This window comes from Antennarius striatus, chromosome 11 (assembly GCF_040054535.1).
Source record: "Antennarius striatus isolate MH-2024 chromosome 11, ASM4005453v1, whole genome shotgun sequence".
Taxonomy (NCBI): domain Eukaryota; kingdom Metazoa; phylum Chordata; class Actinopteri; order Lophiiformes; family Antennariidae; genus Antennarius; species Antennarius striatus.
This window is the reverse complement of record NC_090786.1, coordinates 2,203,363-2,221,728: the sequence shown is the minus strand read 5'-3', so window position 1 is coordinate 2,221,728 and position 18,366 is coordinate 2,203,363. Positions and strand designations below refer to the sequence as shown.

The window sequence follows — 18,366 nt, the reverse complement described above, 5'->3', positions numbered from 1 at the left end:
TAAACTAGTCTCGTCTTCAGGTGTTTTAAACTAGTCTCTTCATCAGGTGTTTTAAACTAGTCTCTTCATCAGGTGTTTTAAACTAGTCTCTTCATCAGGTGTTTTAAACTAGTCTCTTCTTCAGGTGTTTTAAACTAGTCTCTTCTTCAGGTGTTTTAAACTAGTCTCTTCTTCAGGTGTTTTAAACTAGTCTCTTCTTCAGGTGTTTTAAACTAGTCTCTTCTTCGGGTGTTTTAAACTAGTCTCTTCTTCAGGTGTTTAAACTAGTCTCTTCATCAGTTGTTTTAAACTAGTCTCTTCAGGTGTTTTAAACTAGTCTCTTCATCAGGTGTTTAAACTAGACTCTTCTTTAGGTGTTTTAAACTAGTCTCTCCTCTTTCATGTGTTTAAACTAGTCTCTTCTTCTATCTAGTATGTTGTGGTTTAAATACTAGTTTGATTAACTAACCTCTTAACTCCTCTACTGCTGGGATTTGTAGTTTTCACATCTCTGACTGGTCACTGATGAAAACACACAGTCCCACAATCCTTCACGGCATCGGAGTCGGGTGTTGTCTCTCCATCACTTCTAACATCTCGCCACAATCAACACGGAAGTGTAGGGATTGGACCTTCAAAATAAAATGCAACAGCTGTTTGCTGTTTTTTCTCACTGAAGTAAAATATTCAACATAAAATGCAACCCGGAGATTAAACGAATATATTTTAATAATAATAAACTTGATTTTCAACCAACAACCTTTGACAACCCTGTCTGGTTTTATCATTCTTCTACTAAAACTGGGTCAGTTATGATTAACCTGACCCACGTGACGTCAGTCAGAATCACGTGGTTGGATCTTTGCCCACGGCTCCAGATTTATTGATGACGCGGTTGGCTGTTTGCCTTCGAATGCTTTTATTTTGGTGGAGTCGTTAACGGAAGTTCTTCTCACCCTTTTTGAGTTGAACGTCGTGAGTCGGAAAAGCAGCGTTAAGACGTCCCGGTGCGGGGGGTCGGTGCTCGGGCAGGGTCTCCGGTCACCGGGCATCTCACCGACCAGCTGAGCCGCCTGTGGCCGGGGAAGGATGCGCTCCTCCCGCGGGGAGTCAGGACGGTCCTCCCGCCGGGATGCTGCGGGCTGAGCCCGGCGACTCCCACCTCCGCTGCCCGCTGGGGGAGCATCATCCGCGGGGGGCGACCTCCTCTTGTCTCCGGTGGGGGAGAATAGTGATTCTGACACCAGAACCGATCCGTGCTGGTGGTCCCGGAGCGGTGGACGTGGACTCAGGGGCGGATGTGGGTGGGTGATGGGGGGGATTAGAGCTGGATTATAATCTGGTCCATCAGATTCAGATTTCTGGAAAAAAAAAAAACATGAGAAAAGGCAAAGGAACCAGGAAGAACCCAGGAGAACATCTGAGGGGACGCCGTTAAGAAGCACAAGGTATGATGGGAGCAAACCTGGATTACTCATAAAAGAGTAGTGTAATCTGATTACTCAATCATCATCATCATCATCAAGATGTTTTTTGTCTGCTCCCCCCAGAGAAGAAGAACCCATGAAAACTCTTGGACCCAGACCCCCAACTGAGACCTGATCCCGGAGTATCCCAGAGGGGGCGCTGCAGGGGAGTGCGTCCCTTCAGCTGAGTCAGCATGTCGGACCGCAGCGCCCCGGGGTGCCGGCTCCGGCTGGACTGGGTCTACGGCTACCGGGGGCACCAGTGCCGGAACAACCTGTACTACACCGCCGGGAAGGAGGTGGTGTACTTTGTGGCAGGGGTGGGCGTGGTCTACAACACCCGCGAGCACAGCCAGAGGTTCTACCTGGGGCACAACGATGACATCATCAGGTCAGACTGTCTGTCACAGACAGCCAATCACATGCAGGCGCCGGTGGAGTGGGGGGGTGGTTAGAGCTGTCTGCGTGCCGCTGGGGGGATGGAGGTGTTCTAAACTAAACAGGTTCAAGTTAACCGGTTAAATCCAGGATTTACCTCAGCTGCAGGTCGGGTGTAGGTCGGGTGTACGTTTGTGTAGGTCGGGTGTACGTTGGTGTAGGTTGTTGTAGGTCATCTGTGTTGAACAAGCTTGGCCCCACCCACAGTAAGAAGCTCCTCCTCCTGCGTTTCACCTCCCTGTACTCCAGGAGGCTCCTGTATCTCCTCTTGACACCTCCTGGAGATGAACCCCGGTGGACCTTCCTGATTGGTCGGTCTGATCATAACCTTATATGGTCATATCTGCGCTGACCAGCGGGTCTCGACTCGCCGCCTCCCGCTGAGACGCCGTCTGAGGCTCCGTGAAGCGTTAAATCCATCAGGTTCTCTGAAAAGCAGAGAGAGGCGCTCCTTTCTTCCTCCTGCTGAGGCCTCCAGCGCCGGGGGGGCGGAGCTAATGAATAGCATCCGTCAGGACCTCCAATCGGATGCTGCGGGAGCGTTACCTCGCTTCCTCTTTTCTACCTGAATCCAAAAGTCGGTAGAGGTCAACGACCTTCGACCTTCTGTGGCCTGGAAGCTAAACGCCTCACCAGAGTGGCTGTATGCTAGCATTAGCTGTTAGCTGTTAGCTTAGCATGTACTAGTATTATTAGTGTTATTATTATTATTATTATTATGGTCTCTACAGGCGTCTGTCTCATTGCCTGCTGGCAGAACCTGACTCACACACACACACACACACACACACACACACACACACACACACACACACAGGACGAGGCTATTTATAGCAGCGGCTATAAATAGCCTGAATGAACTCACCTTCAGGTTTGAATTAGGTTTGCTGCTCTGAAACAGGAAACACAGTCACTGTTAGTGTGAGGTCGTGTGGAGGTCAGAGGTCATCAGAAGGGAAAAGCAGTCGGATGTAAATAATAAATACATAATAAATAAGAAGGATGCGATGTTTACAGCATTAATCACAAGATGTGACTCACTAAATAAATAAATTTATTCCTTCTGTCGCCGCCGGCAACGACAATCACTTTCTTTTTTTTTAATTGGATTTGTTGTTTTTTTTACAAATGTCATTTTTTTTAAACATGTAAAGAAACCAAAACTATATTCTGTTTCTCAATGTAGAAACGCACGTATGTTTTAAACATGTACATGTTTTTAGTCGTACTGCTGAAGCGCTTTGAGGACCCTTCGAGGGTCATATTTCCAAAATAAAAGTCCGGCTTGAGGTTAAAAATCAGGTGAATTAAAATAAGTTAATTGAAAATACTGAATAGATAATAAAGACAGCCAATCAAATGTGAACTCAGGTGTGTGTGTGTGTGTGTGTGTGTGTGTGTGTGTGTGTGTGTGTGTGTGTGTGTGTGTGTGTGTGTGTGAGTTTCTAGCTCTAATCTGAGACAGAGGAGTGTTAAATGTATATATATGTGTGTATATATATATGTCTCTGCCCCATGTCCCGCCCCCTCAGCCTGGCGCTGCACCCGGAGCGTTCCCTGGTGGCGACGGGTCAGGTGGGAAAGGATCCCTACATCTGTGTGTGGGACTCCTTCAGCGTCCAGACCGTCTCTCTGCTGCGGGACGGACACACACACGGCATCGCCTGCCTCGCATTCAGCGGCGACGGACAGGTGACACACACACACACACACACACACACACACACACACACACACACACACGATGATCATGAACTCAATTATAAGATGTTTAAAAATAAAATCATGAAAAATTTCTCTCTCCAGCGTTTAGCTTCGGTCGGCCTGGACGCTAAAAACACGTTGTGTATCTGGGAGTGGAAGAGAGGGAGGATCCTGGCCACCGCCAGCGGACACTCAGACAGGGTGTGTGTGTGTGTGTGTGTGTGTGTGTGTGTGTGTGTGTGTGGTAACATGTGTTGTCCGTGTAGGTTCTCAGTCATCCAGGTCATGATTATCCAAAAGCTGTCGATCCACTGGATGTTTCTTGAAGACGTTTCGTCTCTCATCCAGGAGACTTCTTCAGTTCTTCAGTTGACATGTGTTCTTTCACCCAGATCTTTGATGTCTGTTGGGATCCATTCCAGCAGAACCGTCTGGTGAGCTGTGGAGTCAAACACATCAAGGTAACACAATAGAACCCCATACAAAACAATAAAACCCAGTAGAACACAATGGAACCCAATAGAACGCAATAGAACACAATAAAACCCAACAGAACACAATAAAACCCAATAGATCACAATAGAACACAATAGAACACAATAATACCCAAGAGAACACAATAAAACCCAATAGAAACCAATAGAACACAATACAACAAAATAGAACACAATAAGACCCAATAGAATCCAGTAGAACAAAATAAAACACAATAGAACACAATAAAACCAAATAGAACACAATAAAACCCAATAGAGTCTAACAGAACCCAATAGAATCCAGTAGAACACAATAGAACACAACAGTCACTATTCAAATGTCAAAATGTTTGTTTGTTTGTTTGTTTGTCTGTTTGTCTGTTTGTTGTGTAGTTCTGGTCTCTCTGCGGGAACGCCCTCTCGCCCCGGCGGGGCGTCTTCGGGAAGGCGGGCGACCTGCAGACCATCCTGTGCGTCGCCGTGGCGAAGGAGGAGCTGACGTACTCGGGGGCCCTGAACGGGGACGTCTACGTCTGGAGGGGCCTCAACCTGATGCAGACGGTCCCGGGGGCCCACGGAGTGAGGTCACACCTGAGTTTAGAGGTCACGCAGAGGTCATGCGATGGGCTGAACCCGGTGTGTGTCGTTGTAGGCGGGGATCTTCAGCATGTACGCCTGCGACGAGGGCTTCGCCACCGGGGGGCGAGACGGCTGCGTCCGCCTGTGGGACCCCGACTTCAAGGTCATCACCAAGGTGGACCTGCGGGCTGCCGAGCAGGGATACAAAGGTACCGAGGCCCCGCCCCTTAGAGTCAGTCCAGCCCCGCCCCAGAGACTCGTTCTGATCCTCCTCCTCCACCAGGTCTCTCGGTCCGGAGCGTTTGCTGGCGAGCCGACCGGATCCTGGCGGGAACGCAGGACAGCGAGATCTTTGAGGTGAGGTCAGAAGCCCCACCCCCTGGCTGGCGCGTCACCTGAGGCTCAGGTGTAGCGTCGTCTCACACCTGCGCCTGTGCCCAGGTGATGGTGAGGGACCGGGACAAGCCGCTGCTGATCATGCAGGGCCACAGCGAGGGCGAGCTGTGGGCGCTCGCCGTCCACCCCAAGAAGCCTCTGGCGGTGACGGGCAGCGACGACCGCTCCGTCAGGTCAGCCAATCGGAGCCCAGAAACCCCAGGGTTCTCCAGATGAATACCGGGAACCACTGTGAACACTCTGTCTTGTGCGCCAGGTTGTGGAGTCTGGTGGACCATGCCCTGGTGGCGCGATGCAACATGGAGGAGGCGGTACGCAGCGTGGCGTTCAGCGCCGACGGCTACCAGCTGGCACTGGGCATGAAGGATGGGTCCTTCACCGTGCTGAGGGTCAGGTAGGGAACCGGGGAGAGAGGGGGACCAGGGGGGTTCAGGTCCTGTCTGTCAGGTCACATGACCAGGATGTGTGTGTGCGCCTCAGAGACATGACGGAGGTCGTCCACATCAAAGACAGGAAGGAGGTGATCCACGAGATGAAGTTCTCCCCCGACGGGGCGTACCTCGCCGTCGGCTCCAACGACGGGCTGGTAGACGTCTACGCCGTCGCACAGAGGTACAAGAAGGTAGGTCCGAGGTCAAAGGGCGTGGAGGTCAGGTAAGGTCCTGCTGGTTCCACCGGGAACTGGAAACAATACTGGGCAAACAGTCGTACTACTAGTGTTATCATTATTATTATTATTATTATTTATGAATGGATTTTTGATAATATTTAGTATTTTAAGTTAATATTTTTAAGTTATTTTGAATTATTTCCAAGTTAATATTTTTTAATTTTTTAAGTATTTTTCATTAATATTTTAACATTAATATTAGTTAATATTTTAAGCTGACAAAAAATACATTGTATTTTTAACATAGTTCAGAAAAAAAAAATCAATATTTACAAATATAATTTGGCGATGTTTACCCTAGATCGCAGACGCTTTATGAATAAATTATAAAATAAAAGAATTTCTTTAAAGTTCTAAAAATAAAATAAAAATCAGGAATAATTACTGTTTTGTAATAGTAAAAAAACAACATATTTTTAACTTAACAAAATGTACATTTAATTTGTTGATTTACATCATTGGATCATCAGCATAAACAGTTACTCTGACTGTTGTTGTTGATGATCTTAAAACCTGGTGGATTTAATCTGGATTAAAACGATTACGTGAATCAGGAGTGACGCTTAACGGTAGATACTGGAACTACACGTACGTATTTTAATATGATTACATGTTTTTATTCCAATTTATTGTACAGTAGCATGATTTTATGAGCTTTTAATGTTTTTCTAGTGATTTTGAGGTGATTTTGGGGGGACCGACCCGGTCCTCTCAGTCGGACTGACTCCACTGCGCCCCCTGCAGGTGGGGGAGTGCAGCGCGTCCAGCAGCTTCCTCACACACCTGGACTGGTCTCTGGACGGTTCGGTGCTGCAGACCAACGACGGCGCCGGAGAACGCCTCTTCTACCGGATGCCCAGTGAGCCTCCAGTCACGTTTAGCGTTAGCGTCTACAAACACACAAGCGCTAGCTCAGTAAATAGTTTCGTCCTCTTCCTCCTGCAGTGGGGAAGCCCGTCGTCAATAAGGAAGAGGTCAAAGGTCAGGTGTGGGCGTCCTGGAGCGGCGTCCTGGGCCCAGAAGTCAGCGGCATCTGGCCCAAATACTCCAACCTGACAGGAATCAATGCAGTTGACGCTAACCGCGCGGCGGCCGTGGTTGCCACGGGAGACGATGTCGGACTGGTGAAGCTGTACCGCTTCCCCTGCCTGAGGAAAGGTCGCCGTCTTCCTCTTCCCGTCCCATGATCCTCTTCCTCCCCGTTGTCGTTGCTAACTCCAAGTCGTCTCTCCCAGGAGCCAAATTCAAGAAGTACGTCGGTCACTCCGCCCACGTGACCAACGTCCGCTGGTCACATGACCTGCAGTGGGTGCTGACCACGGGCGGAGCCGACCACGCCCTCTTCCAGTGGAGGTTTCTGCCAGATTCGGCGGTGGAGGGGGGGCTGGATCCGAACATACAAGGTAGGGGAACCCATGAACCCAGGTTCTGGTCCAGGTTGTGGTCCAGGTTCTGGTCTGGGTTCTGGTTCTGCCCCAGGTTGTAGTCCAGGTTCTGGTTCTCCATGAAGGTGTCACTCTCCTTGCAGACGACCGCGGCGACTCCAACAGCGAGGACTCGGACAGCGACCGCTCAGATGTCCCGGAGCTGGACTCGGACATCGAGCAGGAAACGCAGATCAACTACGACAGACAGGTGAGACCCTGTTTGGGTTGTTACCATGGTGACGCTCCATCCTGGAGAAAGGGGGCGGGCCCTAATGGTGATGGGAATGAGTCTCCTCTGAATCCTCGCTGCTGTTTGTTGAAGTAGTGAATATGCTACGCGAATTTTCTCCCGTGTGTGTGTGTGTGTGTGTGTGTGTGTGTGTGTGTGTGTGTGTGTGTGTGTGTGTGTGTGTGTGTGTGTGTGCTCTCAGGTGTATAAGGAGGACCTGCCACACCTGCAGCAGCAGAGCAGAGAGAAGAAGCTGCAGGTCGGATCCTTGAAGAGACAGAAGGGACCGGATCAGGGCCTCCGGCTCCAGTTTGTACACGGGTAATGTGTGTGTGTGTGTGTGTGTGTGTGTGTGTGTGTGTGTGTGTGTGTGTGTGTGTGTGTGTGTGTGCGTGTGTGTGATCAATCACAGACCTGAACCATTAGGATCATAACCGCCACGCCTCGGCGCCCCTGTGGCGTTCCAGCCTTTTCTACATAAATCTGTAATAGAGCTGGCGCCCCCTGCTGCTTGGAGTCTGCAGGTGCAGCTCTTCGTGAGTGCATTTAGTAGATTGACAGGCTGTGACCTGCAGGAAGTGATTTAGATTCTGGTATCTTTACCTGGCTGCTGGTGGGCGGAGCCTCAAACAGGTGTTTCATTATTAATATCATTACTATTATTATTATTATTTATGAATGAATTTTTGATAATATTTATTATTAGCCGGGCCTTAAATTATTATCTGCTAAACTTCACAACATTTTATTTAATTTGACATTTTCGATACACAGAGACCACGCCTACAGACTCCCAGACCAATCACGCTCTTGGGGGCGTGTCTTCATTTCCATCAGGAATGACATGAAAACCAAATGAAGTGTGTGTCGGGTGTGTGTGTGTGTGCAGCTACCGCGGTTACGACTGCAGGAACAACCTCTTCTACACCCAGGGGGGGGAGGTGCTGTACCACGTGGCGGCGGTGGGCGTGGTCTACCACCGCGAGACGCACAGTCAGCGTTTTTACCTCGGCCACGACGACGACATCCTGAGCCTCAGCCTCCACCCGCTGAAGGACTACGCCGCGACTGGGCAGGTGGGGGTCACACACACACACACACACACACACATACACACTCTGAGCAGGTCATGTGACGTGTGCGTGCAGGTGGGGCGGGACCCGGCCGTCCACGTGTGGGACGTCCAGACGCTCAAGTGTCTGTCACTGCTCAGAGGCTGCCACCAGAGGGGGGTGTGTGCTCTGGACTTCTCAGGTGTGTGTGCCCAGGTGTGGGGCGGAGCTTCGAATGTGGGTTAGCATCAGATAGCGTAGCTAACAGATGCTAATATGATCCAGTGGAAGCTAACAGGCAGAATTACAGTTGAATTTTGCCACTCTAAAAGCTAGATGTGTAAATTAGCATGTCTGTTAGCATCGAGATCTTTTCCTCTGGTTCCTGCAGCTGATGGGCGGAGCCTGGTGTCGGTGGGCGTGGACGACGGACACTCAGTGGTGGTTTGGGACTGGAAGAGAGGGGAGAAACTGGCCACTGCTAGGTACCGTAAGACGCTAGCGCTGCTGCTATGTACTGACATGCTAATGCTAATGTTAGCCGTTGGGTCACCTGTTTGTCTCCTGATCAGGGGCCACAGCGAGAAGATCTTGGTGGTGAGGTGTCACCCGCTTGTGATGGACAAGCTGGTCACCGTGGGAATCAAACACATCCGGTTCTGGAAACACGCAGGTGAAGCTTTAGAACAGCAGGGGGCGGGGCCAGAGGAGTCAGGGGGCGGGGACAAATGAGTCAGGGGGTCAGCGGAACCAGAAGACTCTGGTTTAGAACACCTTCATCATCGTTGTGAGAGTACTTCCCTGTCTGTCCTGTAGGTGGTGGTCTGACCTCCAGGCGTGGTGTGTTCAGGAGCGTCGGCCGTCCGGAGACCATGATGTCGGTGTGCTACGGCCGCGGTGAGACGCTGGTGTTCTCCGGCGGAACCACCGGCGACGTTTACGTCTGGAAGGAACCGCTGCTGCTGAAGACGGTCAAAGCCCACGAGGGGCCGGTGTTCGCCATGTCCCCCCTGGACCAGGTGAGGACAGGTGGGGGGGGGGTTCTGTTGGGGACGTGTTTACCAGCGTGATGGGAGCTAACCGCGTGGTTCCGTTCAGGGGTTTGTGACGGGGGGGAAGGATGGCGTGGTGGAGCTGTGGGACGACGCGTTTGAGCGATGTCTGAAGACCTACGCCGTCAAGAGGGCGGCGCTCGCCCCCAACTCCAAAGGTACCGGCGACCGTTAGAACCGAGAACCTCATCAGGTTAAAGTCCACCAGACCATGGCTAAACCTAACCTGAAGCTAATCTCAGTCTAACTTAAACCTAATCACTGACTAACCTGAACCTCAGCCCAACAAGAAATAACTGGTCTGGACTGAACTTGGAGAACAGGACCAGGTGTTCTCCAAGTTCCCGGAACACCTGGGGGGCTACTGTCCGACAGATGGTCACATGACTCCCCCCACCTCCCCCCCATGTGAACAGGACTCCTCCTGGAGGACAACCCGTCCATCAGAGCCGTTGCTCTGGGACACGGACGCATCCTGGTGGGAACCAACAACGGAGAAGTTCTGGAGATCGACAAGACTGGACCAATGAGCCTACTGGTGCAGGTAGGGGGGCAGGGCCGAGGGTTAGGTACTAACCTACACCTGGTACTAACCTACACCTGGTACTAGACTACACCTGGTACTAACCTACACCTGGTACTAACCTACACCTGGTACTAACCTACACCTGGTACTAACCTACACCTGGTACTAACCTACACCTGGTACTAACCTACACCTGGTACTAACCTACACCTGGTACTAAACTACACCTGGCTGGTACATACTGATGTTTTGTGTGTGTGTGTGTGTGTGTGTGTGTGTCTCCCTATGGTTGCACAGGGTCACATGGAGGGTGAGGTGTGGGGGCTGGCCCCCCATCCCCTCCTGTCGATAGCGGCGACCGTCAGCGACGACAAAACGCTCCGCCTCTGGGAGACGTCGTCCAATCACCGCATGGTGGCGGTGCGCAAGCTGAAGAGAGGTCAGAGGTCAGAGTGGACGTGTGAGGGGGGTACTGGTGTGTGTGTGAACCCCCTGTGTGTGTGTGTGTGTGTTCCAGGCGCCCGCTGCTGTGCCTTCTCCCCCGATGGGGGGGCGCTGGCGGTGGGTCTGAGCGACGGCGCCGTTCTGCTGGTGAACGCCGACACGCTGGAGGACCTGCTGAGCTTCCACCATCGCCGTGACGCCATTTCTGACGTCCGCTTCACTCCAGGTGTGTGACCCCACCCCCATCCTGAACACCCCTACTGTAGCCCCGCCTCTTCATCCTCTCTCACCGCTTTCCCCGCCCACATGGCGTCAGACCCGGGGCGTTTCCTGGCGGTGGCTTCACACGACGGCTTCGTGGACATCTACGACGTGCAGAGCAGGAAGAGGGTGGGGATCTGCCGCGGCGCCAGCGGCTACATCACGCACATCGACTGGGACGTCCGAGGTGAGGCCCAGCGCACGACCTTCCCCACGCACACAGTGTGGCTAAGCCCCTCCCCCCCTAGCAGGATGACGTCGTCATGGTAACCGTGTCTTTGCAGGTAAGCTGCTGCAGGTGAACACCGGAGCCAAAGAGCTGCTTTTCTTCGAAGCGCCGAGGGGAAAACGGCAAACGATCGGAAACGCCGAGGTCAGTGTTGGCGATGCGTTCAGGACACGCTGGGAATCCGGAGACTCCAGCTCTGTTTCCTGTCGTTTGACAGCTGGAGCGGATCCAGTGGTCCAGCTGGACGTGCGTTCTGGGTTCCACCTGCGAGGGGATCTGGCCAACGCATAGCGACATCACCGACGTGAACGCGGCGTCCCTGAGCGGCGACCGCACGCTGCTCGCCACCGGGGACGACTTCGGCTTCCTGAAGCTGTTCCGCTACCCGGTTTGGGTACGATGGAGGAGGCGGAGCTTTGTCTTCTGTCCCTTTAAATCTGTCAACAGTGTGAATGATGGTTTGTGTCCTCCCCCACCCCCCCCAGGGCCGCTATGCTCGCTTCAAGCGTTACGTGGGCCACAGCGCCCAGGTGACCAACGTCTGCTGGGTTCAGGACGACTCCGCCCTGCTGACAGTGGGCGGGGCCGACACCGCCCTGATGATCTGGGCCAGGGAGCGAGGAGGCGGAGTCAGTGGCGAGGGGGAGGGGCCTTTGAGCTGCGACAACCGGCCGCCCGTCGACAGCGAGGAGTCGGATGACGACATTGAGGAGGACGGAGGTGGGCGTGGCCTTGTTGTTGGTCCCTCCCCCTCCATGTTGTTTGTTGGTTTGTTGTTGTTTTGCTTAAAGGAATACACACATGGTGATGAGATGACATCACCATGTGTGTGTGTGTGTGTGTGTGTGTGTGTGTGTGTGTGTGTGTGTGTGTGTGTGTGTGTGTGTGTAGGCTACGATAGCGACGTAGCGAGGGAGAGGACGGCCGACTACACCTCCAGGTTGTTAGCCGTTAGCATCAGAGCGATGAGAGGAACCAAACCTCACCAGCAGCCGAAGGAGACGTCGGCAGAGGAAAGGTAGCTAGCAAACTCTAATAATATCAACTAGCATAGCGTATGCTAGGTTCAACACATCAGCATTGATTGATTGATTGATTGATTGATCCTCCAGGCCTGCGGTGAGTCGGGCAGCGCCGCAACCTGAGAAACTCCAGAAGAACAACGTCTCAAAGAAGAAGAGACTGGTGGAGGTACGTCTGTCACCTGTGTCTCACCTGTGTCTCACCTGTGTCGTCATCTGTCTCCTCACCTGTGTCCTTACCTGTGTCTCACCTGTGTCCTTACCTGTGTCTCACCTGTGTCCTTACCTATGTCCTTACCTGTGTCCTTACCTATGTCCTTACCTGTGTCCTTACCTGTGTCCTTACCTGTGTCTCACCTGTGTCCTCACCTGTATCATACCTGTTCCCTCACCTGTGTCTCACTTGTCTCACCTGTGTCTAACCTGTCTCCTCACTTGTGTCTCACCTGTCTCCTCACCTGTGTCTCATCCGTGCCCCCCCCCAACAGGACCTGGTTCTGGATCACATCTTTGGGTTCCGGGGGTTTGATTGTCGTAACAATCTCCACTACCTCAACGACGGCGCCGACATCGTCTACCACACCGCCTCCACCGCCATCGTGCACAACCTCAGCACCGGTAACCATGGCAACAGTTTGGCATCGACTCGTAGCGTCGCCCTTTGAGGGGGTCGAACCCGTGACCTTTGTTGTTCTCCTGCAGGAACTCAGAGCTTCTACCTGGAACACACCGACGACATCCTGACCCTGACCGTCAACCAACACCCCAAGTACAAAAACATCATCGCCACGGGGCAGATGGGTAAGGACACGCCCCCAAATCATTCACGATGATGTCACCGGTCACATGACGCTCTCTGATGGTTTTCTGGCGCGGTGTTTCTGTACTGTTGACGTAGGCTCCACCCCCTCCGTCCACGTGTGGGACGCCATGAGCAAACAGACGCTGTCCATCCTCCGCTGCCCCCACCCCAAAGGCGTCGGCTGCGTCAACTTCAGCGCCACCGGGAAGCTGCTGCTGTCTGTGGGGGTCGACCCTGAACACACCATCACCGTGTGGCGCTGGCAGGAAGGTACGGCGTGTGTGTGTGTGTGTGTGTGTGTGTGTGTGTTTGCACGCTTACCTGCGCCGCTGTCTCCCCACCTCAGGATCCAGGGTGTGCAGCCAATCCGGACACCCGGACCGGATGTTTGTGGCTGAATTCCGCCCGGACTCGGATTCCCAGTTTGTGTCGGCGGGAATCAAACAGGTGAAGTTCTGGACGCTAGTGGGCGGAGCTCTGATGCACAGGAAGGGCGTGGTCAGGACGCTGGAGGGCGGCCGGATGCAGACGATGCTATCGGTCGCCTTCGGAGCGGTGAGTGGCGACGACGGCCTGTGGAGCGGAGACAGAAACAAACCAGGAAGTGAAGGAGCGGATGTTTGCGATTCTACTTCCTGTTTTGTTTTGTTTTTCTTTGCGTCTTCAGAGCAACCTGACGTTCACCGGCGCCGTCAACGGCGACGTGTACGTGTGGCGGCGCCACTGCCTCGTCCGGCTGGTGGCAAAGGCGCACACGGGGCCGGTGTTCACCATGTTCACCACGCTGAGGGACGGGCTCATCGTCACGGGGGGCAAGGAGAGGCCGTGAGTCCCACGCTGCCGCCGCTCATCGTGCTAACGTTTCGACATGCTAACCGATGCTAACGCATTTCAGGACCAAAGAGGGCGGAGCCGTCAAGCTGTGGGACCAGGAGATGAAGCGCTGTCGGGCGTTCCAGCTGGAGACGGGCCGGCAGGTGGAGTGTGTCCGATCCGTCTGCCGGGGGAAGGTGAGGGGCGTCGCCCGACGTCGTCCGACTTCCTCGAACTCCGCCCCATCTTCATTAGCTCCTCCTCTTCCTGTCTGCAGGGGAAGATCCTGGTGGGAACCAAAGACGGTGAGATCATCGAGGTCGGGGAGAAGAACGCGGCGTCCAACCTGCTGCTTGACGGCCACGCCCACGGGGGCGTGTGCGGGCTGAGCACGCATCCGACGAAGGAGCTGTGCGTCACCGCCAGCGACGACGCCACCATCCGACTGTGGGACCTCAGCGACAAGGTGCGTTCATTTAATCGATCGATCAATCGGTCGATCGATTGATCCCGTCGCCGCTCGTTTGCGTAGAAGCTGCTGAACAAAGTGGGCGTCGGCCACGCGGCGCGCTGCGTTAGCTACAGCGCCGACGGGGAGATGCTAGCGGTGGGGATGACGAACGGCGAGTTCCTCCTCCTCCTCGCCAACACCATGAAGATGTGGGCCAAGAAGCGCGACCGCAGCGCCGCCATCCAGGACATCCGGTAGGCTCCGCCCACTCCGCCACCTGACCGATGCTAGATACGACACTAGCTACGACGTGTGTGTGTGTGTGTGTGTGTGTGTGTGCGCAGCTTCAGTCCGGACCGTCGGATGCTGGCGGTCGGCTCGGTGGAGACGACGGTGGATGTATACGACGTGAGCGGAGGGCCGGCTCTGAACCGGCTGGTTTACTGCAGCGACATCCCAGAATTCATCCTGCAGCTGGACTTCTCTGCCGACAGCTGTTACATACAGGTCAATGTGTGGCCCCGCCCCCTGCCCCCCCCTGCCCCGCCTCCACCCCAGGGGGGCTGGTCTGTCGGGATGGAGTGGAGTCTTAGTGGAGGTGGAACTGGCATCGTCAAACCTGTCTGTGTGTGTGTGTGTGTGTGTGTGTGTGTGTGTGTGTGTGTGTGTGTGTGTGTGTGTGTGTGTGTGTGTGTGTGTGTGTGTGTGTGTCCACAGGTCTCCACTGGCGCCTACCAGCGGCAGGTGTTCGAGGTTCCTTCAGGGAAACTGATGGTGGACCAAACCGCCATCGATAGGATCACCTGGGCCACCTGGACCAGGTAACACACACACACACACACACACACACACACACACACACACACACACACACACACACACACACGTATGTGTGAGTATTCAACACTTCCTGTCTCCCTCAGCATCCTGGGAGATGAAGTTCTGGGGATTTGGCCACGGAACGCCGACAGAGGCGGGGTGACCTGCGCCTGCGTTTCCCACGCCGGCCTCAACGTTGTCACGGGCGACGACTTCGGATTGGTCAAGCTGTTCGACTTCCCCTGCAGAGACAAGTTTGTGAGTCGCTTTGGTGTGTGTGTGTGTGTGTGTGTGCGTGTGTGGGGATGATCAACCGTTGCCTAGGAGACGCTGGCCTGGCGTGAGCTGAGGGGTGTTTCCTGTCCCTGCAGGCCAAACACAGGCGCTTCCTCGGACACTCGGCTCACGTGACCAACATCCGCTTCTCGCATCAGGACCAGCAGGTGGTCAGCACCGGGGGCGACGACTGCAGGTGAGCCCATCGCCCATCCATCGCCCGCTGATCGCATGGATTGAGCTAGCTTCACATGGCTAGTTAGCATAGCCGCGGAGTCATGGGGCGTGGCCTGACGTCCAACTCTTACCATTTGTTTGTTTGTTTGTTCGCAGTGTGTTTGTGTGGAGATGCCTGTAGACGCCTCCTGGGTGGGAGGGGCTTCTCGCCAAAGAACCACAGGTGGATCCAGAGGGACTCGAACCAACAACCTCAAGGACTTCACACCTGATCAGAGGGAAGCGACCGGACAACCAGAAGACTATTTAAACCAAGAGACTAGTTTAAAACACTAGTTACAAACAGACTAGTTAAAACAGACTGGTTACAGACTAGTTTAAAACAGACTAGTTAAAACAGACTAAAAACAGACTAGTTACAAACAGACTAGTTTAAAACAGACTAGTTTAAAACTGACTAATTACAAACAACTAGTTAAAACAGACTAAAACAGACTAGTTAAAAACAGACTAGTTTAACACAGACTAGTTTGAAACACCTGGTGAACTGTTTAACCCTTTGTTTCACGTCTTTTGTTTTCCTGATTCCTGGATTCAAACCTTCTCTGACTTTCCTGCTGCGTTCGAGGCCCGTCAGAGAAACGCCCTCAGAGGGTGACGGACTGTTTGTAGGGGAACCAGATCAGAACGGACCAAGTGTCAGATGGACACGCCTCTGATACGGACACGCCTCTGATACAGACACGCCTCTCAGACGGACACGTCTCTCAGACGGACACGCCTCTCAGACGGACACGCCTCTCAGACGGACACGTCTCTCAGACGGACACGCCTCTCAGACGGACACGCCTCTCAGACGGACACGCCTCTCAGATGGACACGCCTCTGATACGGACACGCCTCTCAGACGGACACGCCTCTCAGACGGACACGCCTCTCAGACGGACACGTCTCTCAGACGGACACGCCTCTCAGACGGACACGCCTCTGATACGGACACGCCTCTCAGATGGACACGCCTCTGATACGGACACGCCTCTCAGACGGACACGCCTCTCAGACGGACACGCCTCTCAGACGGACACGCCTCTCAGACGGACACGCCTCCTGACTCTGGAGCAGAACTCTTTGTTTTCACACTGAAGTGCCTTCTGGATGTGACTTCCTGCTCCGTCCTCTCGTGTCTTCTTCTGTGGTTTTTGTCTGGTGCTGCTCTCAATGTTCAGACTTTCATCCGTCGCTGCATGAAGCAACCGGAGACACTGGTTTTACACACCTGACTGAAGCATTCAGATTTCCTGAGGTCCCTGAAGTAATCACTAAACCAGGTTGGACTGGAGACCAATAGTCAGTGAATGAGGGGGCGTGTCCAGACATATTAGCTTGGATGCTAACCTTTTAAAACCCCGGTCTGTCCTCAGAGGGTCCCTCAGAACAGACAACTTCATGACACGCCCCTTTTTCATGACACGCCCCTGATTCATGACACGCCCTGATTCATGACACGCCCCCGGTTCATGACACGCCCTGATTCATGACACGCCCTGATTCATGACACGCCCCCGGTTCATGACACGCCCCTGATTCATGACACGCCCTGATTCATGACACGCCCCCGGTTCATGACACGCCCTGATTCATGACACGCCCCCGGTTCATGACACGCCCCTGATTCATGACACGCCCCCGGTTCATGACACGCCCTGATTCATGACACGCCCTGATTCATGACACGCCCCCGGTTCATGACACGCCCCTGATTCATGACACGCCCTGATTCATGACACGCCCCCGGTTCATGACACGCCCCTGATTCATGACACGCCCTGATTCATGACACGCCCCTGGTTCATGACACGCCCCTGATTCATGACACGCCCCCGGTTCATGACACGCCCCCTGTTCATGACACGCCCTGATTCATGACACGCCCTGATTCATGACACGCCCCCGGTTCATGACACGCCCCTGATTCATGACACGCCCTGATTCATGACACGCCTTCTATAAAGATGGAAGTGAAGCTCAGACGACTGTACCTTTAAACCAGAGGTTTGGGGCGTGGTCAGGGCGTGGTCAGGGCGTGGCTTCAGTGGATTTCTACAATGTGATGAAGTTCAAACTAATTAAAAGAGACTCGTGCAGAACAAACATTTCTCCTGTCCTTCTGAACGCGTCTCCATCACGGTTTGGTTAATGATGTCATCAAGTCTCAGCCAATCACATCCTGACTTCATTCTGTGGGATCAGGAAGTGTTTTTGTGCTAATGCTAGCTGTACCGCCGGCTGCAGAGATGCTAACGTTAGCTGCTGTTTGCTCAGGTGAGACATGCTAACGTTAGCTCCTTCACTCAGGAGGCGCCCCCCCCCCACACACACCCTACACCCCATAGTAATGCGATCCATGTCTCTCCACACTTTCTCTTACGACATTTCGTTGCCCCCCCCCCGCCCTCCATCTCCTCACGGCTGTGAAACAATCCACGGAAACAGCCCCCACCCACCCAACAACCACCCCCCCAGCCAACGAATCATACCCCCCCCAGTGGAAAAGTCCCTGACTCAACACGAACAGGAAGCTCTCCTCTCCTTCAACTCCGATTCTCAGAACAACGTGTGAAAGACGTGTGTGTGTGTGTGTGTGTGTGTGTGTGTGTGTGTGTGTGTGTGTGTGTGTGTGTGTGTGTGTGTGTGTGTGTGTGTGTGTGTCGGGGGGGGGGGGGTATGTTCTTGAAGCATAAATGCCAACGTCACTCTTCAGGTCCCTTGAAGTTAGACGAACCGCCCCCAGCAGAGGGGGTGGAGTTAGGGTGGGGGGTGGGGCTAAGGGGTGGTGGTGGGCGGGGCAAAGGAACTTCCTCTGGTCTTATCTGTTCAACAGGAAAAGACAGAATGAAGAAGAGTTCACTCCACCCCCCTTTGTACCCCCCCGATGACCGATGACCTCTACCTTGTGACCCCCCCCCCCCGCTGCTGTTCCACACCTGCAGCTCTGACATCATCACGCCTTCATCCACCTGAACCAATGAGTGTGTCTGATCCATAGACTCCGCCCCCATCCACATCTGGTTTTCTGTA

The 18,366-nt window shown here is 53.5% G+C and overlaps 1 protein-coding gene across 2 annotated transcripts; it reads left to right on the top strand.

Moving 5' to 3' along the window:
• The first annotated feature begins 957 nt into the window (after positions 1-957).
• Positions 958-17,568, top strand: LOC137603963 (echinoderm microtubule-associated protein-like 6). 2 transcript variants are annotated; one of them, XM_068327850.1, is made up of 44 exons: positions 958-1,427; positions 1,530-1,836; positions 3,416-3,575; positions 3,690-3,788; positions 3,980-4,048; positions 4,457-4,642; positions 4,716-4,851; positions 4,926-4,999; positions 5,084-5,211; positions 5,295-5,432; positions 5,519-5,660; positions 6,453-6,567; positions 6,654-6,866; positions 6,944-7,111; positions 7,237-7,343; positions 7,567-7,685; positions 8,254-8,440; positions 8,513-8,618; positions 8,808-8,901; positions 8,989-9,089; positions 9,233-9,435; positions 9,515-9,626; positions 9,885-10,012; positions 10,292-10,433; positions 10,512-10,664; positions 10,755-10,886; positions 10,984-11,072; positions 11,146-11,322; positions 11,414-11,648; positions 11,820-11,946; positions 12,041-12,119; positions 12,439-12,568; positions 12,653-12,751; positions 12,849-13,022; positions 13,099-13,307; positions 13,420-13,577; positions 13,648-13,762; positions 13,843-14,031; positions 14,098-14,270; positions 14,361-14,523; positions 14,734-14,837; positions 14,940-15,093; positions 15,207-15,307; positions 15,445-17,568. In XM_068327850.1, exons 2-44 carry the CDS (start codon positions 1,640-1,642, stop codon positions 15,467-15,469), a joined length of 5,910 nt encoding a protein of 1,969 aa, XP_068183951.1. In that variant the 5' UTR covers positions 958-1,427; positions 1,530-1,639; the 3' UTR covers positions 15,470-17,568. The 2 variants fall into 2 exon arrangements, with proteins under 2 accessions (XP_068183951.1, XP_068183950.1); XM_068327849.1 differs by having other exon boundaries at positions 10,292-10,664.
• Positions 17,569-18,366: the final 798 nt, after the last annotated feature.

Excerpts from the sequence above, each read along its gene's own strand:
- LOC137603963 (XM_068327849.1), top strand. The coding sequence starts at position 1,640 with ATGTCGGACCGCAGCGCCCCGGGGTGCCGGCTCCGGCTGGACTGGGTC. Across the intron at positions 6,568-6,653 it reads CCTCTTCTACCGGATGCCCA|TGGGGAAGCCCGTCGTCAAT; the intron begins GTGAGCCTCCAG and ends TTCCTCCTGCAG. Across the intron at positions 8,619-8,807 it reads GTGTGCTCTGGACTTCTCAG|CTGATGGGCGGAGCCTGGTG; the intron begins GTGTGTGTGCCC and ends TGGTTCCTGCAG.